General features: G+C 40.0%; 1 protein-coding gene across 1 annotated transcript in view; it reads left to right on the forward strand.

Annotated features, from left to right (window-relative positions):
* cdh13 (cadherin 13, H-cadherin (heart)) overlaps positions 1–27,416 on the forward strand; it is a 383,964-nt gene that overhangs the window by 176,255 nt on the left and 180,293 nt on the right. Inside the window, exon 7 of the mRNA XM_073472809.1 lies at positions 20,965–21,109. Within this exon, the coding sequence (XP_073328910.1) occupies positions 20,965–21,109 (145 nt within the window). The remainder of the gene's footprint in view (positions 1–20,964; positions 21,110–27,416) is intronic.

Here is a 27,416-nt window from a genome sequence, read left to right on the forward strand (position 1 = left end):
GTTACTTCCTTTTCACAACCAGGCCTGTCTGGTATTCTACTCCCTCCCCTCTTATCATAAGGAGATTAGTGAGTCTGTGTTTCAGTCATAACTCAGAACTAGGGTCTCCTGTCATATGTAGCTTCACCTTTTTAACGATGGTTCAGCACTGTGTGCAGAATGAAGACTGCACCACTTTACAGCGCTCAGTGCTCCTCGCATGGCTGTCCCAGTCACTTTCATTAAGGATGTCTCCTCATCCCACTGTACCTTATAGCTTGTGTGGGGATGAAACATGAAATATTCAGAGATAAATTGAAATCGCCATAACTCTAAAGCCATTTTAAAGGCAAAGTGAGACAGGGAGTTCAGGGTCTTTTACTGTTATATGAAAAAAAAACAAAAAACACCAAAATACCCAACTTTTAAACATGTTAGATATACCCTGTTGAAGCTGCCTGTTTCAATTCTGTCTGTGGGTTTCTAAAATGGGTTCAAATAGAATTAGAGTCGAGGGCAAGCAGGCGTAACTTAAAGACATCTGTCTGTCTATCGATTCATTTCCTTGCACCATTTCAGTACTACGGATTGTTCCCCACCTACACACACACACACACACACACACACACGCACACTAATTCAGCCATGAACTAAGGAACTTAAAAAAGAGGAAGGGTCATTAAGGCACTGGATCTTGCTTTGGTGCCAGACTGTGCTGCCAGCTGTATTTAAGCCTATGGGAGATGCATGGAGAAACACACTAAAACCCAACATACAGTATCTACATCGTATGACTTCTGATGAAGAAAATGCCTCCAGAATACAGTATGTTCATCGACACGTTGTTCCTACCTTGATGTTGTGTAGGAAAGGCTCCTGTTCGCAGTGTAATTGCAGTCTCATCAGGAGAAATCAGTCGGACCTGCCCCCTTTGACCACAATATTATCAGCACTGCCAATCATTTGGGGGAAAAAATAAATCATTAAAAAAACGACTCTCTGAAGTGTGGTCTTTCATTTTGTGTCAGTCTGGCACCAAAGCGAAATTCGATGACCTAATGACCCTCCCTTCTTTTTTAGAGTCCTTGTCTCTCTCTCGACACTCTCTCTCTCTCTCTCTCTCTCTCTCTCTCTCTCTCTCTCTCTCTCTCTCTCTCTCTCTCTCTCTCTCTCGCTCTCTCTCTTAAATCAAATTTAAATTGCATTCAAAATAGGCAACCAATGGGAAATACAAGAACAGAATATCTTAATATCTATAAAATATTACACAAAAATTGTTATTTGTTGGTTTTATAAAAAGGTTCCTAAATGTAAGACACAGTGGCAGTAAGGTAAAAGAACAAAAAGTGAGCCTTAATGATAAGCTGATGTCCAAAGTTCAAAATACAAGTAACAAAAGGCAGGCAATGGAAAGTCCAAGGAACAAACCAATTGAGAAATACAAAACTGAGGACAAACCAGAAGCCACAGAGAACAAATGTGGGGACACAGAAGACACAGGGGTTTGCAGATGAACCATCGACCATCAAAGATTGAAGGAAAAGCACAGACTTAAATACACAAGGGCTAATGAACAAGTTTATCATAGGTTTACACAGAAAATGAAAAAAAAAAACAGACAGGAAGTGGAAAGTAAAACATGACAAATGTCATTTACAACAAACTAACCGAGACCCAAACCATAACAAAAATTAGACGTCATCAGATAAATGCAGGTCCAAATCTGAAAGGTCCCTGATCCCGTTCTGGCAGAAGTTGTTTGCAACAAAAAGCTGTAAGTTAGTGACTGGTGATTCATAAAACCTTGTAAGGTGATACAGTACTATCCCAGGGTTATGTTCAGTGCTTTACTGGTAAATGTATATGAAAGACTGACATGTTTTTTTTCTGGCATGTTATTTAACAATTTCACAGATTTGTCACACTGAGATACAAGAAGCATGTTAGATTAATATATGAATCGTCCGCCCATGATACTTTTGAAGGTAACATTTGAAGGAAAATGTCAGTAAATGTCAAGTCTTTTATCCATGTAGAAGGCCATCATGTTTCCTCTAAGGTGTTTCTTTAAGATATATGGTGGATGATGTTTAGGATACAGATCTTTGTGTCCTCAGAGTGTGGCTTTTCACACTCTGGGTTATATGTCAGTCTCATGTCTGTGCAGCCGGCTGGGAGTGGACTCAGACTTTCTTAAGTGTCTTTGTCAACATACAGCCATGTGTCACTTAACCAAGGTTATATTCAACAGACCCTAAACTTCCTTCCACTCCTTGCCCTCCTTCTTCTCCCTATTTTATGGTATGATGATGATTGATTGATATTGGCAAAGAAATGCTTCACCCACCCCACAAGGTCATTGTATATCAAAATAATACCACCACCGGCTTAGAAAATAATCAATAAAGCTGACTGCTCTGCTGTCTAAATGCAGTGGTCAGAGTTTTGGAGGCTCAGCTTAAAATATAAGGACACTGTTGCAAATGAAAGTACAAACTAAGCAAAACTTGGTAAAACACATTCAAGAAAAGCACATTCTTAACTTGAGCATAACAACAGCAAGGGGCCAGCTCAAGACAGATGGAAACTGGGAATACTAAACAGCTATTATGGCTATAACTGGAACCACAAGCAAAGCAAACAATAAGGCCTAGACAAAGTAAACATTTGCTGTGGAAGAACAAACAGACACAGTGATCAGCTGGGCCACATGTTCACAAGGATTTAATGTCAGACATTATTTTCTTATTAAGCTCAATTAGGGTGAAAATGAATGTTAATGAGATGGAAAATGGAGAGGAAGGGAGAGGTGTGCGGGGCTTATCACTGCGCTTATGACAAGCCAGGGTCGGGTCGAGAGTGGCGGGGAAGAACTCCTAATTGGCTTAGAACAGAGGACGGATAGAACGTGAAGCGATAAATAACAGTCTTGTTTACACAGGTAGAGGGTTGACCCTCAGTAATGTAGGTCATCACAACAATAAGTGCGGTGGGTCCCTCGTACGTGCTCACCTTAGAGATGCCTGAATTTAAGAGAGACAAAAAAGATACAGCTACAAGTAGAGCTTATTTTCAAGTTTAAATTTCTGTGTTTCTTGGTGATTTCCACATACAGGAAGCTCCTTGTTGTCAGAATCCTCCGTTATATTAATAGTTTCACTTAAAATCAGACTTGTTTTCTACAAAAGTCTTTCTAATCCCAAAGTTTGGTGTTAGTATTTACTCTCTTTTGGCCTTTTGCCTCACAGCCCGGTGTTGCCGCTTGCAGCATCCAATCTTGTGATGTCCTTTGACAGCAGATCTAAGAAGGCACCATACTCCCTATATTCTGTCTGTCAAGCCACAGTAAACAGCAACAAAGGAAGGGCTCACTAAAAAAAAAAAAACATACGGACCTATCTCACTCTACAAAGGCCAAGCTGGGAATTGACAGCTGTTTAGAATTTTAGATTTTGAAATATCTTTATAGCTTTCAAAAACTGTGAAAAAGCTGTCCCCTCAAAACAGTTTGGCGAGGTTGTCAAACTGAAAAAATCGAGCCAAACATTTTACCTATATTTACCTATTTTTGACAGCGCAGACATCAGACGGTGGCATCCTTTGATGGATCACTCCCATGGAAATGACTGTGGCTGTGGCTTCTGCTCTGTCTCTTTATAGTGACATTTTTTAGTTTACAGTTTTGTTTCAAGGTCAAAGTTATAAGAACATTGATAGTTTAACAATGCTAAATTAGATTTTAAATAAATTACTGCTGTCAAAAATATATATTTTACAATACATATCGATTCTGAATATTTGAAACAGCTTCAATTCTCATTGTCTATGGTGTTGATACATCTGTACCAGCTGTGCTTCCTCGCTCTCTCTTCTGGCCAACAGCGAGTTGACACACACACACTTCAACAGTGTATTGCAAGAACAGCAATCCAAATCCAATCATGGCTAATAGAATGCTAGTTGCTTCAGTATAGTTACTTGTTTCCTGTAGCAACAAAGCTACCAGTATCTGTCAACAACGAAACTCTTCTTGGAGGTCGCTTACATCCCCGGTTTTTAGCTGTCCATTGAGAAGCTGCTGGTTATCAGTTTATTAGCAGTTACTTTAACAACAAGTAAAGCTATCTGTCCAAAGTTTTTCAAGGCAGAGCAGCTGAAGGGGCAGTATATATATAAAAAAAATTGAGTCAGTTTTTCCCTGTGGTATCAAAAATGGTATGGTATCGATATTTTTCCAATTATTGTATTAAAAATACAAATTTCAGTATCATGACCACACTAAAATGTATAGAATTTTGCATATGCTGTGAATGACCCCTGCAGTTCACCTACAGAGCCAACAGGTCTGTAGATGATAATGTGAACAAAGCCCTCCACTACATTCTCCAGCATCTGGACTCCCCAGGAACCTACGCCAGGATCCTGTTTGTGCACTTAAGCTCTGCTTTCAACACCATCATCCTGACTCTGCTATAGAACAAGCTCTCCCTGCTGAGTGTGCCCGACTCCACCTGCAGGTGGATCACAGACTTCCTGTCTGAGAGGAGGCAGCACGTGAAGCTGGGAAAACATGTCCCTGACTCACGGACGACCAGCACTGGATCCCCCCAAGGCTGTGTTCTTTCTCGTCTGCTCTTCTCCGTGTACACCAACAGCTGCACCTCCAGTCATCAGTCTGTCAAGCTCCTGAAATCATGACACCACCGTGATTGGGCACACCTCAGATGGGGATGAGTCAGCCTACAGGTGGGAGACCATCTGGTGACTTGGTGCAGCGAGAACAACTTGGAGCTCAACGCTCTAAAAACAGTGGAGATGATTGTGGACTTCAGAAAGAGCCCAGCCACACCCACCCCCATCACCCTGGGTGACTCCATCGTCAACACGGTGGAGTCTTACCGCTTCTTGGGCACCATCATTTCCCAGAATCTGAAGTGGGAGCTGAACATCAGCTCTCTCATCAAAAAACCCAGCAGAGGATGTACCTCCTGCGGCAGTTGAAGAAATTCAGCCTGCCAAAGACAATGATGGTGCACCTCTACACTGCCATCATCGAGTCCATCCTCACTTCCTCCGTCACCATATGGTACGCTGCTGCAACTGCCAGGGACAAGGGCAGACTGTAGCGTATAATTCGTTCAGCTGAGAAGGTGATCGGCTGCAATCTGCCATCCCTCCAGGACCTGCACGCCTCAAGGACCCTGAGACGTGCAGGTAAGATGGCTGCCGACCCCTCCCATCCCGGACACAAACTTTTTGAGACTTTCCCCTCACCAGACACTCTTATTTTGCACAGCAGTATATCATATCAGTATCTACTGCAACCTTGCACAATCCAGGTCCAGGTCAAGTTTTTGCACTAATGGATAAATCTGGACAGTCTTCACCTACTTTAAAATTGGTCACACTCTCTCACACTATTTATATTTATATTCACACTCTATTTATGTTATATATTTTCATCGTGTCTCTTAAGTATTTTTAGTATTGTTTGTTGTTTTGTACCAACAGACCACAGCAAATTCCTCGTATGTGAAAACGTACTTAGCAATAAAAGCGATTCTGTTTCTGACAAGATGGCAGGTTGTTTTCAGTACTGGTGCATGCAATTTAATAGCATAGTATTAGAACTGGAAGATTTAAATATAAGCATGAGTGTGATCCATCATTAAGCAACATAAATTGGCCGAGACATAATAAAGCAAGTAAAGAGAGATTCTAGTTTTAATTTAATTGTCATTATGCATTACAATGTTCAAATATGTGTAGAATTTATTCCCTGTTGTAATTCCCTAAGCTACATACACAATAAAAATAAATAAAAAAAACAATACAGACTAATAAATAAATAAATGAACAATATTCAAGTCAGAAAGATAAACTATTGATGTTGGAATATTGAGGATGAGGAGCGTCACATCCTGAGGAAAGCACATACATTTCTTTGCACATCCACACTACAAGCACAGCAGACACACACTTTAGCTATGGCCCATGGCAACAAAACAGTCTATCATTTATCTGCTTTGTCAAACTGTTTCACCACTTTTAACAGTTACTTATATGTTGTGTACAGTAGTGTGAAGTGCAATGGATTAAAGGGTATGAATAAGGGATTTGTCAACAGCTTTCTGGTCTCCTCAGTCCCTAAAACCCCCTGACATTTACTCTTACTACGGTGCTCCACTGTTCTCTATACATTTCATCCAAAAAATAACAGCTATATACTAATCCTCTCTTTACACACAGTACACATACAGCACAAAGATGCAAGTTTAAGCATTTCAGGGCAGATCTGTATTAACATTCCTAACAGTGTTAGCATTAAATTGCTTCAGGCTTTATATTTTTGCAGACGTACAGAACACTTAATTCCCACAATTTGCTAATTTGATGACTTGGCGGGATTTTATCCTCACAACCTTGCAGCACACGGTGCAGATCGTATGGATGCCTACATGGTTTTGTTGTTTAATCAAATTTTACAGTCACTGCTCCCCTCTCTATCTGTCCTTTTAGCTTAAAGCTGCTCCTCTGTGGCTTTTTCCTTCAGCTGTGGTGTCAGAGAGAGAGGGTTTTTGATTAATCCGTCATGTTGCTGAGGTGGTGGAAGAGTGACTAAAGGTGAAAACAGAAACAGTTGACCCTTCTGGAGGTTAGATGCAGTACTCTGTGCATTTGTTTGGCAATGTGTGTATATCTTTATGTGTACTCACGTCCTTTTGAATATATGAAATAGCCTTCAGGGCCTAAACGTTAGATCAACCAAGGCAAAGTTTTCATGAGCAGTCCAGTATAGAAAACAGAATGAAGCCAGCTGGCAAGGAAAACATTCTTAAACCTTTCATGAACATATATTCAGATGTGTTTAAAGGAACAATCAGCAGATCTAAGATAGTTCCTACTCACTGTTCTCACAACCCTGCCACACAACAAACATGCCAGTTTAATAGCTTTATCAATGTGCATATTGCATGTGGATGACCAAGAATGGCTGTTCGCTGGTCCTTTGGAAAGAAAATGACCTAAATCAGCTTAGTGGAAGCATTACTGTCCTTGAACATGTTCCTATGTTAGGACAAGGATTTTTGATAAATGATACTGAAACATGTATTTTATAAAGCGCCAAAAAAGTGCAAGATAAAGAGAATAATGGGGAAAGAACAAGAAAGGGTGAACATGTGAGAAGAGAAAATAAACTTGAACTCAACTTTTAGGTTCAGTTACTAACTTATTCTTATGTGATGCGTGTTTTAAGGTTTTTATTTGATTTCAGTGGATACCTGACAGCCAATCAGAAACAAAGGTTTGGTGATTGGATTCCATCACGAGTTGGTTTTCCAGGGTGAAATTTCTTCAACCTCGTCACAAAAGTCCACTTGGACTGAACTGATTGAAAATTCTTTATAAGAGGCAAATGGTCAAGGTCACTTTGACCTCACATAACACGTTTTTGGCCATAACTCAAGAATTCAGACACTAATTGTGAGAAAATTTCAAGTGTGGAGAAGGATAAAATGATGAAATGTTGACATTTTATATCCAAGAGGTCCATGGTAAACTCCACTGCAACATCGTCATTTTTTCCTGTAGCTTCTTTGTGTTCAATCAGAATTAGCTTTATTGACCAAGCATGTGAATACATATGAGAGTTTAACTGTTTTTAGTTGTTTTTTTTTTGTGAAATTATTATTGATAGACATACAGCAGCAGTCAAACGCAAGCTAATTGGTTTTGCTGATATTAAGCTTCAGCTGATTGTCATTGCACCATGTGGTGAAGCTCTTTATCAGCTGAAGACAGCATGTTTCTCACTGGAAATTGTTAACTCATTTACATCAGACATGTCAATATGTATAGTCGTTTTTGCCAAGAACTACACTCATTACATTTTATTAAATTCCTTTAAAGTTTTTATTATATATGAGTCTGAACAGACATCAGTGTAAACTGCAGCTTGACTGGTGCTCTTGGAGGTAATCCTAGTTTTATTTTGCTCGTTTAATGTTCTGTCTCCAAAGAATGAGTGAGAGCCACAACACTGCCACGGCAGAGAGAGACAGCAGGGATAAAGAGCATGTAAAGCCAAAAATCCACTTAAATCCACTTTCAAATTCCAAAAGTTTAAAAAATAAACTCTCCTCCCGCCCATGAACTGCTCCGGATCAGAGCAGCTTTTCGCCACCTCTCTCTTTCAGGGCTCCACAGCACACAGCAGCCGTCTGTCAGTGAACAGCCGCTCTGTACCTCCACCCCGTCTTCTCCACACAACACTCAGTGAAGCCCCAGAGTATTCGGTGAATTAAGGGTTTATTTTGACTGAAGCGGAGTTGTTGATAGTCGGGACAGACTAACTATGACGGTTTTAGTGAGTTTCTATTGACTCTGAGGTGTATTTTACAGTGACTTAACGAGGCAATTAGGCTCTTGTTCGTCTGGTGACCGAGCAAAATTTTAATTCAGAAGGTGTCCGTATGTATTTTTCTGTTTTACAACGAAAATAGGTGTAAGAATATTTACCCTATTGCCATTTTGGTTATTTATTAGGGTGTATCTTAAGGTACAGTTCACATGGTTCTTTCACTAACAGCACTTTGTTTGTGAAGGGCTTACAGCTCGGAGTGTGGTCCGTACTGTTTGTCCAAATTAACACAGTTTTTCTGTTTGCTAATAAAAACATCCAAATATAATGAATAATTTGCGTTCAGTGCGCCTCAGTAAGAGGAGAGAGGGAAGACTACATTAAGAGAGAACTAAGAACAGTGGACCAAAGGGAAGTAAGACAAAGAAATGAACATAAACAATATGTATTACATGTTCTGTTTCATAACATGTACACACGCACGCCCACACACCTCCACAGACATACACTACTGTTTCATACAGCAATCTTAAGCCATCCTCATTTACAGTAGGTGTTACTTGATGAGCCCGAGGCCTGAGACAGGTGAAGCCTGTTGTCCAAATCCCACTCCTGTTTTCTGCTTGGCTGGACTGTAATTTCCTGGGCTTTGGAGAGCAGGATACGCTGCCCTGCACACAGGAAAACAGCCCTGATGTGCACTTAGTCCCTGTATGTGGGCAAGAGATAAAGGATACACACACCATCAACACCACAACCTCCCTGAGCAAACAACCCTCTAGCCACCATAATAGCTCTTACTTTTAAGAAATATCACCAAAAGTCTTTCACACCACACTGCCACACACCATTGCGCTCCACTGAGAATTCCTCTATTCTATAATTTGTTATTTCACATGCATAATTTTCTAGTTAACTATGTGTGCAAGGCTCTCTTCTTGTGTCAGAGACATAGTAGACGGTATGTCAATTTTGCATCTGTTGTTTAGATTCTCAAACAGCTTTTAGTGTCTTTCCATTTAAAGCAAACTTCAAATAAACTGAGTGACAAAAAGAAACCGTCTTTGAAGCTCTTTTCCAGTGCACTTCAGAGAGATTTTCCTAAAAGTTTAAACATTTTTTGCTGTTTTTAAGCCCTCCTTCAGGTCAGGATCATTTAACTTGGAGAGTTATGTCACTCTCCTGCTGTCCTTCCAGAAACCCCCTTCAAACCCCTGCAGACATACTGCTGTGCCCCCACTCCCAGATAACCTGATTAAACAGTGAGTGCCCTGTTGCTCAGCCTCCGGCATTACCGCTGCTAATTCAGCCTGTCTGCCGCCTGCTGAGCCACATCGTACAACCCCTAATACACTGTGCCCTCGTACCAGGGCAGCTCCACTTTCAGCGGTAGAGACTGGAGACAGAAACACTTTCAGCATTATCTACTATAAAATGGCTGACATTGACCACAATCGGCAAGAAATGGACTGAAATTGGTCACTAGATTATTCCTGAGGGAAGTAAACAAGTAAATACAGTAAGAAGAGACAAATTCATTGCCGAGAATGAGAAGCCATCTAAAAATGAAAACATTTATTGCTTTGTGACTCCAGTGTCAGCTGAAGGTCATTTCTTTTGGTTGTAGAATCATTAAACACACACAGAAAATTATGGGTATCTGCAGATACAATCTCATATCTCATATCGTATCTACAATCGCACACTCTAGCAACAATATGAACATGACATACATTAGAACTTTAATCGTACAAATGTTTGGATCACACAGAAACTATTCAGCCTTGATCCTCCTTCAGCTCTGCCAGTGAGCAGCGCACATGGTGCTACTAGCTAGCTTACATGAGAGGTTTGCGAAAGTGCTAGCTAAATTTGCCCATGGAAAAGTTCCTAGTCTCTGCAGATATTTTAATTATAACAAGATTGTGCTACCTAAGCTTGTTTGTGTTTATAGGATGTGCAGTATTCATTCAGTTTGGGGAATCCCATGACTTCTAGAAAACATTATTGTCAGATCAAGGGTGACTCGACAGTGACCAGAAACCTTACAGAAGAGGCAGAGACAATTGGCCGGTGCTTGCTGTTTTTTTAATCTTCTTTTAATCAGTGGACCCTTAGATACTAAAGGAATATAAATTATTGAGGGATGGACACAAATTAGGAGTTAATGACCCTTTCAAGGGTAGGGAGTCACCACTTCGATCTTTTGCTTTCCATGCCAGCAAATCTGAATGGAATACTCGTCGGTTCTTAGGGTTTCTGTTAAATAAACTTTATATGCTCTGAATAGACATCCTGTTGAAACTCAGTATGCTTTTCCATCATCTTTTCCAACATATCTTTACAACAGTCTTTGCATTCAAAGAGAGAAATTAAATACCATACAGTAATTGCCTGTTAATGGAATAGTTAAGTCCTGAGAACGCCATATCCTGTAAGGACAAATATAAAACATTACAAAAGGCTTGATGGAGGCAGCAGCAGACTGGTAAGCCCAGCTTTCCACCAGCCCTCCAAACAGTACCTTCAGCACCAGACAAAAGGAGATTGAATTATACTTTAGAAGAGCAGGGGGGCTATTTTGTACGGTGATACACCAGGGAGAGCCTTTGTGACTCTTTCAACGCTTTTCAGAAGCAGGATTATTTTTTATCTTGCCAGACGGCCAGCTGAATGAAAGATCTTTTCTATCATTTTCTATCTTCTCTATACTTTTAACTCCCCCACTCTTTTTCACCTTCCATCTTTTGTTCAATCTCTTTTCCTCCAAAGACCATCTATTTATATCTTCTTTGACATTCTAAGGGCTTCATTTCTTTTGATGTAATGAGGAACATTTCAGATCAGTGACTCCGTGATAAAGGGACACACACATGAAATCCACATATGACACAATTCAATATTCCAAGAGCAGTTTTGGCTCCTGTAAGACACATTCGTATTTTTGGGGAAATAATTCACATTTTCCAAGATATTCTTGCTGATGAAAACTGGGTTTTTTTAAATCTCTAACATTGACTTTATAACTATGAGTAAAACCGCAGAGCCATTCTCATCTACATGTTAAGATTCAGAGGTGGTTGTTTTGAAATGGATTTCATGAGCTGAGATTTCATTTTCAACAAAAATCTCCATTAATGTAAAGTTTTAAGTGTAAGATGGGCCTTACTCATGTCTTAGAGTACTTAGATCTTATTGGGATCATAAACACAGTAAAAGACTAGTATAATAATTATTCTGATCATGCTGTGTACCAAATTGAAACAAATTATTTACCAAGCTCAGCGGTGCCTGGAGAAGTGAGTATATGCTTCATTTATGCCCCAATTTTTTTTATTTATTATTATTCATTTTGAGACTTGACTATTATTAACAAGGTCCTACTGCTGTTAAACAGTGTTCACTACGGTTGACATCTTCATTCGATGTAGTCAAAGAGGCAGCGTCTTTGTTGTTGTCTGCATCCTCTCCAACTGTGGTAGGGAGACGATATTTGTTTCCTAGGATGGGGAAGACATGACCTGCCCTACTCTGATTGGCTTCCCCTGATATCTTACCTAACCTTAGCCCATCATCACTTCACGTGCCCAAGAGGACAAGCACTAGCCTGTCAGAGGTAGAGGCCTTCCCAGTCTTAGGACGAAAGTTTCAGTTCTTTCACACTATTAAATGAAACATGCACTATACCCTGCACTATACCACTGACTGAGCTGAACATCATGTATCAAACAATGTGGGACAAATACATGTATTCAAGGTATCCTAATTATAACACAACTACTTTATTTATTACAAGACTTGACAACTCACCAATGATGCGTCTGGATGTTTGAGTTGTGAATGTTTTCTCTTATACCCAAACATCCAGCGGATCCATTTCAGTAAACTATTTAGTCCAAAGCATAGTATTCCATGCATAACTGGCAATGAAATAGCGACATGCTTTTATCTGTCTAAAACTCCTCTCATTTCACTGCAAAATGCCATTATTGTTAATACCACAGATCCTGAGATAGCTAGTGTTTGATCGACAGCTCATTTGAGCAAATATGAACTTTTATGCCTGCCCTGGAGTCTACCACAGCCAAAGGGTGATCACGTAGAGAGGAGACCACTCTCTGTTTCCTCCCCTCTCTCCTGAGCCACTTACCCGCTAGCCACCAAATGACTGATGCATCTTGTAGCCGATGAGATTTCAAATTCAGCAATATGTAGTTTTTATCGGTTTTCTCAGGCCTATACTTGGATATTCTCCAAATTTATATAGTTTTATGCATTTTGTCCTTTGAATAGAAAGTCTTTCCACCTAAGCACTTATTTAGACTATTTCGTATGCACAAATTAGTGTAAATAAGGCAATAAAGAACTATAATGAGTTTATGCTTCTGTTCTTCTCAGGCAGGGGTATTTTGAGATCACAAAGTGACATATTTCTTTGCCAGGGATCTGGATATTTTCTTAGGAAAACTGTTGTGCATTGACACATTGTGTATTTCAGCTCATAGAGGTAGTTATAGTATTGGTCATCTGCAGGCTTATTTTTGCCTCAAAAAAATTCAGGTGAGAAAAAATAATAAATATTTCATTGTGTTCAAACTTCTATAGATTTCTGCCAGAAGCACTTACAGAGCTTCTGACTTTTGGGAAAAAATTCAAACTGTAGCCTTTAAAAAGAGCCCCGGACCATGTCTGTACTCCAGATGCTTCAACAACAGCTTTGATTTTACTTTTGCCACCACATCAGCTCATACTCATAATTCAGTCTGGAGAAATGTGGTAGACTAACTGACCATCAACAACATTGCCATCCTTAGAGAGACATCTAGCGTGACCAACATTATTTTGCCAAAGCCCTAATCTTGTAATTTGTGAGTTTGGGGAGTTTTTGATTATATAAAGTTGTGGCTTCACTTTGCAGAAAATAAGCGTTTGATTCAGAAAACTCTTACCCAACCCCAGAGAGAGCTATGGGGAGAGCATGAAACACACTTGGCAGCTGTGTTTCCTTCTTGACAGCCTGCCTTCATGTTTTAATTTCATTGGTATAGAATTATTCAAGTTTTTGAGTTAGATGCAGCAGATGAGTACAAGAGTGGTGGACTAACGTTCTCGTGTCCCAGTGGGTGTTTCTTAGGAAAGCTGATGCTACTCTTTGAGAGGAATAGAGAAAAAAGTGAAATTCCTTTGGGGATGTGAGGAGAAATAACATCTCTCTGTTGTTATCCTTTCTGTTCTTTAGAAGGAGTTGTGTATGACGTTCTCTTCACGTATACAGACTTTTCATCCACCCTCTGGTTGCATACAGATCTGACCAATCAAACTCACTTTGCTGGAGCTGCACAATAAAGCAGCTCAGCAACTTTCACGGTGATCAGATTAAGCCCCCCTTGCTGTGCATTGGAGGAGCATTGAGGAGAGTTTGAGGGGAGGGAAAGCTTTCCCTCCTAGGGACCCTCTGAACTGTGTTAGGGCAGGACCGGGGGTTCTGCAGGCTGGAGAGCAGGCTGTTGATAAAGGCAGAGCCACATGAGTGTTTGGAGGTGCGGGCTGCCTTATTCACCTTGAAGCCACTGCAGAGCAGTTTCACTGGGATCTTAAGAAAACGGCAGGCAGGCAGAGCCCCTTTGAATTCACCACCCCAGCAAAAGGGAGGACTACTTGAATGGCTCAGGAGGAGCTGCATGCTGAGTGAATGTGAAATGAGAGGATGGCAGTGGAAGGCAATGGAGACGCTTCCATATGTATGACCCGACCCCCTTTTCTCCGCTTCCCTTTTCACTCTTCCTCTTGTCTGTGTTTAAGGCTGTGATAAAGCCGCCCCAGCTGAGCTACCTTTCCTTCTACTTCTGCCACAATGAGCCAAGCACCCAATTGACTGGCTCTTCAGCTCACACCTCTGCCTACAGTAGATCCCTTCCCTGTAATCAACCTAGCTTCTCATCTTGGCACAAAGGCCTTTTAAGACTTGAAGCTACAGTAGAAGGTATCCTTGGGGACAGGGGAAATGAAAAGAGAGAGATTTGGTTTTACTGTAAATTTGACTTGAAGCAAAGCCAGTGAATTTCAGAATAAAATCATGTTATTGCTCTTATTCAGCCTTGGACAGTTCAGATACAGTTGTACGTCATCATGTCTCTGGCATACTGAGAAATTTGTTTTTTATGTTTCCCTAATTCCTGATGACTGCATGTTAAATAATCACCGCTCAGAGTCCTTTCAGTACTGAAGAATATCGAGCCACAGTCCTTTTTCACCAAGGGTGTGAAAGAGCATAAATGTATGAGGTCTGGCACCAGACCAGTAAATGGTTCTTGTCAATTAGAGGATTGAGAGAATCCTTTTTCTAGCAACACCAATAGGAAATCATACTTAACCATCCATTTGGTCCAAATTATCCATGGTGTATTCATGATACATAATTACATGGGTAGTGTGTGAATAACGAATAAGTGCAGCCTTTATTTAGAATGAAAGTTGGCCTGAAATCAAACCACAACCTCTCTAACATGGAGAAGTGTCAAGGTCCAAGTGTGATAATGATCTCAGCACTGGGAGAAAATTGCCCTGCTCGAGTTTCTCCCCCACAGTCTCAGAGCAAAAAGGAAAGTGAGAGGAAACTGCAGCAGAGAGTTGCGTTAACTGAGACCCGTAATGTTCACGGAGAAGACGGCTCACAGTCACAGTTCTGCACTCTGAAGACGAAGCCAGGTCAGCTAATAAACACAGAGGTAATGGTCAAATAGTTCATCATCTCCCCCTGTGACCAAGCGCCGCTGATCTGGCACGAGCAGGGCCCATCTTCTCCAATTCTCCCTGCCTTTAATAAGCAATTTTCCCGCCAGTGAAATCACTGCCACATACATGCTAATTTTCAACTTGAGGAACTATTTTGCTATCATCCGTGCTAGAGACAAAATAGCCTCCTCATTTTGCTAACAGGCAATTGATGAGGCGTGTGAGGCATGCAACGCCTCTGGTCTGACTTAAACTTCCTTCACTAATCCACCACACACACGCACACACACACACACACACACACACACACACACACACACACACACACACACACACACACACACACACACACTGCGTCATCATTATTTTAGAGTCAATAACATTAATTCAATTTTAAGCATAGTGTACATACAAACAAGCACGGAATAGAGATATTTTATGCATTTTCTAAAATTCAGTCAGGACTTCTTCCTTAGTTAAGTTTGACTGTTCAATTCTCGTGCATTGGCAGCTCCCCAGAGGTACAAGTGACTGATGATGGTGGTGTGTACAGTAAAACTTATGCCTGCTATATTCCTGAGGCTGATTTTTGTCTCAAAAGACCTTATTCCACATATTCCCATGCTAACAGGCCGATATATTCGGAAAAACATGTATCTCTTGTACCCTTTTTATGTCTGTCATGCACAGGAAAAAGAAGGTGCACATATTCTCTGCAGTCTTCCATTATGCAAAGATCTCTAAGAAGGAAAGGAAGGGTGCACGGGTGAGGATTTGCACAAGCATCCAACCAGCGAGGATTGGTGAGGATTCTTTGTACTCGAGTACAAATAGAGCTATTAGAGGAGACCGTGCACCTACAGTCATAGCAGTGCCAAGATGAGTGTAGAGTGAGAAAAGATATCCTGCTACTACCAAATACTATTTGATGAGTATTCACATTTTTGCTTGCAAGGACGGCTATTTAATTATACCCACTGTTTCACATAAAGCCTGCAGGCTAAGAAAACTGTTCTGAGTAACAGATTATATTTTTGAGACAAGGTATAAAAATATAAATGATAGCCGTTTAACATATACTCTGGGTAGAGTTTCAGTGTGGCTTCACTGTGGTTTTTGGCTCAGTTACATCAAAACACTGCTGAGCGACAGTGAGAACAATTAAGATGATTTTTAAAAAAAAAAAATATATATATATATATAGGTAGTAAATGAAAAGTAATGCAGGGAAGAAGCAGCAGCAGAAGAAGAAATAGCTCTGCCTCAATTCCACGTCATATACTGTATGATATCAAGTCTACACTGTATGTTGATAGTATACAATTTTAGCAATAAAAACATATATGTTATCTAAAAATACTTCTATTTAGCATTAATTTTAAATGTAATAAACATTTTTCATTACATATTATAAGCGTAACAATTTGAATATTTCAGAATATTTTGATAGTTGGTATCTTCCACTTATGCACTCATGCTGGCATGGACTCCACAAATTTGTGCATAACATGATGACTCATGTAATCCAAGCATGATTTGACAGTGTCCTACAAAGCTTCTGGGGATAACATGAGATATTAGGTTTTGAACAAACTTGTTGAGTCCATGCCTGCTCAGGTGCATGCTGTCATTAAAGCAAAAGGAGGAAAAAAGTCAATTGAAAAAACAGTATTACATTTGAAACTAATCGAAAATATTTAAGTATGAAGTATTTTGACTACTGGTCTTAGACTTTCTGACTGTACTGTATGTGTACATCGATCAAACTTGAAACTGGGGCCAACAGAGTTGTGAAGTGGGACGACTTACTTTCGGTGCCCGAAGTAAAAGTCCCATTCATCGTACACAAAGACAATGATAGGTGACTCAGTCATGATGCCTCCATGGCTTGGCACAAACCTCTGTTGAGTGACTGCTTTAATAGATATATGGTTCTTTGGTAAAAGGTAAAAGATACAAAAGACATAGGTAGAGAAGATAATTATGACTCCCAAGGTGCATTTTGGTAGGAGATACCCAATAATGTAACACTTTGTAGAGAAATGATACAATCAGTCAACAGTCAAGGAGCCTCAATCAATTCAACTTCAGATTCAGTGTCAAATCTGGATGAATTTGGCAGCTTTGCTGTGTTGGTGTTGGAGTTTTGTTCCCAGCTACAATGATGAAGAATTTTGAATTCGCTGCAGCTCTGATTAGCACCTCTCATGTGATTTTTCTTCACAGCAACAGCTGTTGATGCTTGTGGACTCTGACTCTGAAAACACAAAGTGGGAACAACTAAAAAGTTGGTCATGATCTACACCTATAGCACTGAAACATTATCTGGGAGACGCCTGTGTTTCTGTGTTGAGGAACATTGAGGATACCATCAGTTGAAATAATTTTCAAATTCATTCTATAACTGTAACTTTTGTAACTATGAATATTAAACTTAACAAAGTTATTTTTTCTAAAAATGTCACACTTATTATTCTTAGTCTTCTCATTATTATTCTTGTTTCTGATAATTTCCTGAAGTTGTCTCACCAACATGTGTAATTAAGTTTATATAACTATTTTCAACATTAACATTACACTTAAAACATGAAGCCACATTAGTCTGCATACTAACAAACAATATGATTTTCCTTCATCATCGTTAATGTAATACATACTCAAAACCGTTTACAGCATGTGCTATATATGCAGCGTGGAATCGGGGTGAAGGTATTTGCATGTTATACCGTACAGTTCAAAGAAAGTCATGCAAATCAAAGCTATTCATGGCTGGCTTTGTTTGAAAGATCACAGCATTTCCTTTGCTGTGAGACGATGTGTATTTAGATTATGCATTCCCCCCATCTGCCAAACAGGTTATTGCTGTGACGCTGGTGCGATCCCCCATTTCAATGAGCCGACGCTCGGCACCTCACAGCTAATGTTCTCATTCACTACTCAGACATGCTGAGAAGAAAAGCTAGTGTGTGTGCATGTGTTAATGTGTGTGCCTCTGTGTCTGTGCGAGTAAGTCATGCGTACATATGGTACGCTTGTTGGCACAGCACGATAATTCTTGTGCCATGCAGATCCCTGCGTGCTTGTTTCTGGCGGATAATATATGCCTTAGAGTATGTGAGCCTGTGTGTGAGAGATGATCAGTGGATTGGATGAAAATACATATGGGGCTGAGAACACTATTCCTTGAGAGTCAGCAGTTCTGCCGGGTGGAGACAGAGGGGGAAATGGTCCCTCACATGAAACGCCTCCCATGGTATAGACTCAAGGCAGAGAGAGAGAGAGAGTGGGATGAGATGATGTATGAAACCATTAGGCTCCTAACACCTAAAACACTTAGTTCAGCTGCATGTGTGCCATTATACTATATGCTCCAGGCTCCGTGGTGACAGACGGATAGGAGGACAAAGGAAGTGGAAGACAGAGGGGTGAGATAGAGAGAGATGAGTGGGATGACCCATGTGATAGAGAGGTTGCGTGATGTCATGCATTACTGATAGGGAGAGGAAAAGGCTGGTAATGTGATGCTGCAGATAAAGGAGGAACCTCGCTCTACCTTACTCTGATGAATCTTTAGAGCCCTGCTCCAGCACTAATAAAGGAAGTGAAGTGATCTCTTTAGCCACAGATTAAGACTGAGATGGAGGTAATGTCATTACATACGGTATATTCATAGGTTACAGATCGCTGACTTCATCTGCAGATAGGATTTCTAGTAGCATACATGCTTAGATTAATCCTAAACTTCCGACAAGTAGCAGTGGCAATGTAGCAGTTGGTGCTGTGAAGTGCAGTTACATCTGTAGGTATATACAGTACATTCTCCCAGTCTGTAGTCTCTATAAATTATAGATATAAGGCTTTAAAATTAAAACCATATTCTTTCTGATACATAAATGTGTTTAATTATAGTAAACAAAAGAGACTACTGCAGGGAAAACTTTCTTCAATAAACAAGACAAGCAGTTCTCTCAACTACGGTTTAATTTTCTTTGGTAATCACACTAAGCCATCCCATTATTGTAACAGTGTGCCTGTAGCACCTTGGAGGAAAAGCTTTCCTGTTTTCTTGTGAGTTCAATCATTTGTCAGGCCAATTTGTGATTCTACTTGTATTTATGAATTCAAGTCTTGCATGCTCCTGCTATTAGTGAGAAAATGGCTCTACATGGAGTTGTCCAGTTTTAGTTAACATTATGCATTGTTAACACTGTGTTTTGACATATGTCCAGCTACTAGCCCCAAGCATGCTGAGTTTGTCAACAAGAAACAGGAGTGCAAAAGAGATGTGTGCGTTGAACCTGAAAGTGTTTCTTTGTCTTTCCTTCCTGACAACTCTGTCAACACACTAAACAGCTGCGTGTCGGCATTGTCACTGTCAGTATGTTAACATGGTGACAATAGCACAGTGCTCAAAGCACCGCTGCGCCTAAATACAGTGTCACAGAGCTGCTGGCACGGCTGTGGACTGCAGACAAATCAGATTTGTTGCTCAGATCAGATCTTGAAGATGCACTGTCCGCCATTGTCCTGCTCACCAAACAAGCAGATAATTTATTTCAGCATGACTGTCCTTTGACTATCAAATTTGTGAAAATTGCATTTTGAGTGTGTTTTTTTTGCTGTCCAGACTCCCTAAAATCAATCTGGATACAATCAGAATATGACTACAAATTGATTTGGGCTTGCAGTCTCAATATAGCCATAGTCTTTCAGATCTGTTGCTTAAACAGATTTTTACAACATTGTTCCAAGTCTTTATTTAAATATTATCATTACCACATCAGTTGGTATAGCACAATGATACCAACAAATTGTCTAGGGTTAGGGTTGTGAGCTGTAAGCTACTTTTACAATCTATTACTGTAGGTTTCGCAAAAACAAAAAAAAATGAAGTTGTAACTTATTAAGTTTCTCTTCAAAATTCACCTCATTTTAATTATTTTGACACAATAACAGTTATTTACAGTTTGAGCATACATATTTACCCTCCATTGTCCATGGTAGAGCCCAACATGCAGGCAAGTGTTGGACAGGTAGAAAACATTGTAATAAAGCAGAAAAAGAGGTAGACTGACTAGACTGGACAGGCTTCCTGTTTGCTGAATTGATAACATGCAAAGTATTTCCACTATACTCTATTAAGCTGATGTGGTCCCCTATGTGAACCAGGGGGGATGACTATCAATACTGCAAAGTAGGGAGAAGCTGAATTCAGAAATATGTGATGTGGGTCCACGGAGGTGAAGGACTGAATAGGTTTCATTTGTACATCTATAAGTGCATGTAAAGGAATCTGAAGTCATACATATGCAAGGAAACGTTTTAGTCAGGTTTAAGGGGAAGTAATAAAAAGAACATAAATGGACCAAATGTAGTGAAAAGTTCTCACCAGATAATCACAAACACAATAATCTCTGCTGCATTGATGTTTGAGGTTGAGTTAAAAATACCCAAATTGTTATTTAACAGCAGATGTTATGGTACTTTGTATTAAATGTGCGGGTACTTGTTAGGCACCAGGACCAAATAATTTTATTATTGCAATCCAGAGAAATTGCCCACCACCAGCAGCAAAGATGGACTAATTGCGACTGTGTTTATCTGTCTTCAGACAAATGTAGAAAATTCAGCTATTAAGCATCATTGGTATTTATAGAGCGATATGCAGTGAATTGCCGTGATGTTTGCAGGGAAGATAAAGTCCATTTTTAACTGTGGCCATCTTTTAATTGGAAAACTGTTGGGATGGTTGTAATAGCTGGAGGCAGAGCAGTACAGAATTTGAACCAGCCACCTACTGTTACAGGAAGATTCCTGTAAATAAAAGTCACCCACAGAAGAGCATCTTCATTGTGGAAAATAACCCCTTTGTCTTCCCTCCCACACAGCTGGAAGTTTCAACCACAGACTTCGCTGGAAACATAATCGAGGGACCAGCCATACTAGTGATCACTGTCATTGACCAAAATGACAACCGGCCCATCTTCAAAGAGAGACGTTACACAGGAGAGGTGCTCGAAGGGTCCCCTACAGGTAGGTGACATTGTTTTATTGAAGGACCGCGGTAAGAACGGGGCTGTTATTGGATTTAGCTGGACAGCAATAACACACACACTTGACTGCTACACTTGAGATGTCCTCTGATCTTTGGCATGGTGTCGGTGCCTGGTTGTGTTGATGATAATATCTACATTTGTGTCCTGAGCAGGTGGTTTTTGTGTGTTGTTGTGGTGTCTCAAAGCCACAGCAGTATAATTACTGTGCAAGCGGGCACATCCTTCATACATTATTCAACTTATATTATTATACATACATACTGACATACACATGCACAATGCTGTCCAGCTCAGTGGCCAAGAGGTTAGAGCATAGAGCTCATGTCCATGCACAGGACCATAAGGAACTGTTAGACTCTCTTTCCCAGTTTGACAGACACTACAGGACTAAGAGATGTTAAAATATTCCACATCTCAGTTGGAAGAGCGTGCGCTCCATATACAGCGGCTGGGTCCTCGCCACAGTGGGCCAGGGTTCAAATCAACCCCGTGGCTCTCACCTCCCATTTCCTTTCACTCTTTCTTGTCCATTCACAATAAAGCCATGAAAAGGATAAAAACATTTAAAAGCATATTCCACATCCCTCATGCATTATGACTTTTATCTAACTCTCATAAACACAAACTGTCATACAAATAAACATTGCTGTCTGGCGCAGTGGCCAAGAGGTTTGAGCACAAAACCCACAGCTGTGCACTGGACCACAAGATCACTGGTTAAAATCCCAACTTTTGGGAAGGCAGTTTCTGCATTTCCAGCAACAGGCATTTCAACGTTCACATTGCATTTTTAGCCAGAAATGCATTTTCTTGTTCCAGACTCTTATTTTAATGGCAGATTAATGGTTGACAAATGGCTTCCCATGAGTACCCATCTTACTGAATTTGATTTAATTCACATTTCAGTTAACCTTTAACACAATCAATAAACCTTTTGTATTCATTTTGCTTTCTTTACACGAAAAATAATTTTATCACGTGTGGATCTAATGATGGCATTTTTTCTTAAGAAACATGTAAAAATGTTATTCAACCCTTATTGTTTATTCAGTCCTTATAGTTATAGTAGGCTTGTGTAAATAAGAGTAACTGTGAAAGATTGACATTTCTGAACTTGGCATTTCCCAAGTGGTATCAGAAAATACATTGTGGCAGTTTGATAGACAGCAATCTGCGCCACTACCTGCCCTCTGTGAAAGGGCTGAAAGCATACCATTTACATCTTCGTTTTACTCTTCACCTCCCTGCTGCATCATGCCTTAACTGAAATAGTTTAAGCATATTCTACTGACATTTGTGTTAACATAAACTGAAAAGATAAATCAACCTCAGTCCATAGGTACAGATGTAAAAGTGCCAATCAGAAGGGTGATTGTGAGTCCCTGCAATCACCCAGTTGTCATTTCAGTATTCAGCATGCCTTGACTGCCACTGCAGTGAAATCCTGGAGGTGTTTGTTACTTTACTGGGTCATTCATTTTATTTTTATGTAGGCTACTATCATTATTTACAAATCTTTACATGTAGTTGTTGCGGCTACAAATTCTGTACGTGCAAATTTTCGGTTCAGCAGTTTAAAATTGGTGAACTCACTGAGGCAATCCAACTTTAAAGACTTGGATCTCTTTTACACATCACCTTAATGCTAATGTTGTCTTTGAAGATCGTTTTACATTACAGTCTTACAGTCAGTGAATCCCTGCTTGAGCCAAATGTCTTTCAAACATTCATGAAATAAACATTAACACTAATAACTGTGATTTAATTTAGTTCAGAAATTCTTTGACTTACCACATATGACACAATATAGAGCAACACCAAATATTCACTGCGTGTTCTCTTCTCTGCACCTGAAACAGCTAATTGAGATTTTATATGAGATTTGAAGAAACTGGAAAGCAAAACCCCCTTTATATTACCCACTGTAAAACATTTTAGGACAGTTATCTGATTCTGATGATCGATACGTACTGACAGATTGTTACTTTATGGACTATAGTTTGAGTCTCTGCACTACCTTTCCTCCCCATCCCATCTCATGGTCAAGTGTTTCAAAATCAATCATGTTGAGGCAAAGCTGGCAGAGCCTTTGAGAAGCACCTCACCTCTGGCTTCTACTGTAAATCTGAAATTTCTCTTGGATGCCTTTGTCACTTTGTCACAGCAGTTTCTTTGTTGGTTCTCTGAGCTGCTGTCACCACTGCTGCTTTTCTTTTATTTTAATGTGACAGTTGTGCCCTCGCTGGGCTGAAATAAATGCAGTTCGAATGTATAGTGTTGCTATTTCAGGAAAACTTCTACATTGCTAATCTACTGCCATCTTTATACAAGCTGATTTTGTGTGCATCTTTGTGTCCTGATTTTGTTTAGAACAGGAAAGAATTGTGTGAAAAAATGTTGTTTTTTATTCTTTCTGGGTACAGCTGTGGTGTGAAGAACTGTCATCCCCCATACAATGGGTATGCTATGTGACATGATGTTTGGTGAGAATTGTGGAGGCGGTCACATCCTGGACAAACTGTGTGTTGTTTACTGCCATGTTCTGTTAGGCTCTTGCTGTTGAATGGGTTGCTATACTGGCCAATAGATCCGGATTTACATTTCTGCACCTACAACACATGAAATTCTTTATTGCTGAGGCTTTGTGGTAGAAAGCATTTAAGACAGACTATACAGCTTTTAGAAGGAATGAAGCATTCTGACGACACCTCCTCAAATGTATTACTTACAATCCCACAATGTCTCCAGCAGTCACAGTTGCACCACATGGCGCTGATGATGAAATTAGCCAAAATCAGTTGCTTCACCCCGTGTGCTCCCGCTGTTCACCTTGAACATTGTTCAGCTGCTTCACTGAAAAGAAAAAAAGAGACCCTGAGGTCTACCCATCTAGTGTCTTAAGGGTGAACATGATGCAGTGTACAGATTGTTTGCTGAATGTAGGTCCCAGTCACATGATTAGAAGCAGAAAACACAGGCGATACCACAAAAGGGTGAAATGAAACCCTACGCACGCAGATTCAGATGGTTCTCACTGTGTTTGTTCTCGCATCATTAGTACAAAAAGCCAACAGACATAAACCTTAATCACCACCAGAGCTTCACAGATAAGAGGGATCAGTCAACAGGCAGGCAGTCGCAAACACATACTCATTCTCTCACAACCACACACACAGCTCTCCATAGAGACATTTGTGAGCGGCTGTCAAGTTCACACTGAACTTGTGTTATGAATTGCTAATACAGACGCTGCTTATGCAATGGTATGCGTTAGGTAAGCAACAGCATGTCATTACTGGCTATACAGAACGGGATAATAGGCTGACAAACTTGCACAGTTGAATCCTGTTAGAATAATGCAGTCAATGTAAGAGTGCATTTTGATGTTTTTATCCTACAGTAATGGAGCTGATAGGATTGAAACTGATTGTCATGGAGAAAAGAGGCAATTTCCTCTTTTTTCCATGCCTATGTGTATGATTTGATAATGTGGATTCCTCACCTAATGTAGAGAACTGATTATCTACAGTTTGATTGACTCACAATCGGACTGCACATGCAACCTTACATGCTTACAGAGTGTCTGTGTGCTTAGCTGTAGAGAAAATGAGCCAGCTGGGAGTGAAATACGACAAATCCCCAGCAGGAAAATCTCTTATTGGTTTGGCCCAAGTGAGGGCCAGACCTCACAAAACACCTGAATCATCATAGTAGTTTTAAGCCCTGACTCTGTTTAGTAGACAAGTTAACTCTGACTTCTGCAAGCTCAGCACCAACACAATGTTGGAAAAACTAATTTTATATTACCAGGTTAGATCTGATATCGCCCGCCAGAGACCTTCTTGCTCGACTTGATAGAATTGAATTTGGTTTTCTATGCAATTATTTGATACTGTGTGCTTTATTTTGAAATAAAAAAAAGCATCAATATCAAAGACACTGAGTAAATGCTTTTATAACCCCCGAGCTTCCTGTAAGCTGCTATTTCCTGAGTGGATTATAGCCTAGTTGAATAAACCAAAGTGAGCAAAACTAAATGAGCTGAAGTTTGATGTTATTCAGTATGGTATCTACTGACAGCTCCTTGGTATTTCTGTTGCCATGGATGCCAGATCGAATAGAGCTCAGAGATAAGATGAAGGATGCAGCTCTGAAGACTGTGCTTAGTGCATATGCCTGCATATCTGTGTACTAAATAGTCTACTTAGCCAACATGTCAGTTGTGCTTCAATGATCTATCTGGTAATATATCAATCATTCAAATGATATTTAACAACCAGTCAGTTCCTGATTTGTTTTGTGGTCAGCAGTAGTAGATTTAAGATGAAGCCCACAGATAGTAAGACATTTATCCATGCTTGTTGTCATCAGTGACCATGGTTAGTACTTGTAACAACATCTCAGGCCTCAAAAGGGATTTGTCATAGTTCAAGTAATCTGCCATGTAATTAGATAAGAGTAGTGAAAGAAAACTCATAATCGACAAAGTCAGCCTATAAAGAGACAAAGTCCTGTCCCTTCTGGTGTGCCCCATGGGACCTTATTTCACAAAGAAATTGCACAGGTTTTTACCCTTTTTTTAAATTGAATTGTGCCATGAATTGTCGATATAAAAGATAGCTTTGCAAGTCAAGAAAGGCACAGTTTGTTGTAAAGATAGTAAAATACCTTTTAGTTTTGTGTGAGTCGCTCATTGAACTGCATCCCCTCGCTCAATGTATGGTACCAACACCAACATGGCTGTCACCTCAGCACAGAAACGTAAAAAAAAAAAAAAAAGGTTAAAACCACAAGTCTGGCCATGGTGACAACTGCAGTTATGTGAAAAGAGTTAGCCAGTTCTGTGAGCTAGCTAATATACAGAACCAGGTCTACAAGGTTTCGCTTATTGGTTTTGGTCAGTGAGATAACGTCACAAAAATTTTTTTCTGAAAAAAGGTCCCATAGTGGTCCAGCAGAAGGGCCGTGACTTTGCCTCTCTCTAGTATCATGACAGTGCATCTTTAGGTTGATTTGGCATGTTGCATGTAAGCAATCAGTTGCCCAATCATACGACCAAACCATACAAAGCAACATTATGATTCATTTTGAGTTGTGTTTCTGGCCACCTGATAAATCTATGTGTTATGTATCAAAAAGGGACCCAAATGCATGACACTCAGAGGCAGGCATGTAATAGAATAACAAGCAAGCTTTGATAAAATAAAGACCACAAAATACAAGGTCCAAAATTGAGCAACAAGAAGTCAGGTGGAAAAAAGGCTGGAAACAAAACATGACAAAATCAAGTATATGACTCTTTGGTTGCTACATGGTCTACTTTGTTCAACAGCTAATCACTAACTATGTTGGTCTGCTGGACAATGTGCCAGAAATTGCTATTAAACTCCATACATATCCATAGTCCTAAGACTGCCTTGAAGGGCTGCATACCAGAGAAAACTAGCCCTCCTCTTCCACCACAAAAAAAGGACAAAAATCACATCTATAAATCCCTGTGCGGAAAAAATAATTTCCTTGCAGCTATTGTTGCAGGATAACCTCATCTCAAAGGTCTAAGAGGCCAAACTAAATTCAGAGGTCAGTAAAATTAATTGTTCACCTTTTGACTTGCCTTTTACAGCCACAAAATGTATCATAGGAAACTTTTATTTCCTTGTATGAGATCTTGTGTTTAACTTGAGCATGTACTATATTAACAAATTGAACGATCAGAAGTGTTTTACTCTCTCTAACTTACTGTGTTATCACAGTTAAAGTTACACACGTTATGGGAATACATATTGCTGGAGAGTATGTTTTTATAGAAAGTGTTTGTTTTGGCTCAGTGCTACAATTCTTTATTTATGTTTGTGCCACAAAACCTTCAACCTCAAGCACCAAGGCATATTCTAAAAATCACTCTATGCAGTCTTGAAGGCAAGCATGAGTCTATAAATAAAGTTATACTATATGTTGTGTGTGTTGCATGGTTTCATGTGCTCTTTTGAGTGAATATGTGTGCATCTGCTCTTCCACAATTTAAGTGAATGTGCGTGGTTGTGCGATCTGTTGCAGTGTGTGTGTGTGTGTGTGTGTGTGTGGGTTACACAGTAGAGGCTGGGCAGCAGGGAGAGCTGTAGGGGAGAATGTCACAGTGCACTGACATTTCTGTGCAAACTGATAACAAAGGCAGCCAAAGCCTGAGTCTTCTGGCAAGCCCTTCCTTCCTCTCTGTTTACTCCTCCACTCTTCATTTTTTTCTCTATCCCTCTTTATCTCCCTCATTCTCTTTTCCCTTCATG

Source organism: Pagrus major, chromosome 8 (genome assembly GCF_040436345.1).
Source record: "Pagrus major chromosome 8, Pma_NU_1.0".
NCBI classification, from domain to species: domain Eukaryota; kingdom Metazoa; phylum Chordata; class Actinopteri; order Spariformes; family Sparidae; genus Pagrus; species Pagrus major.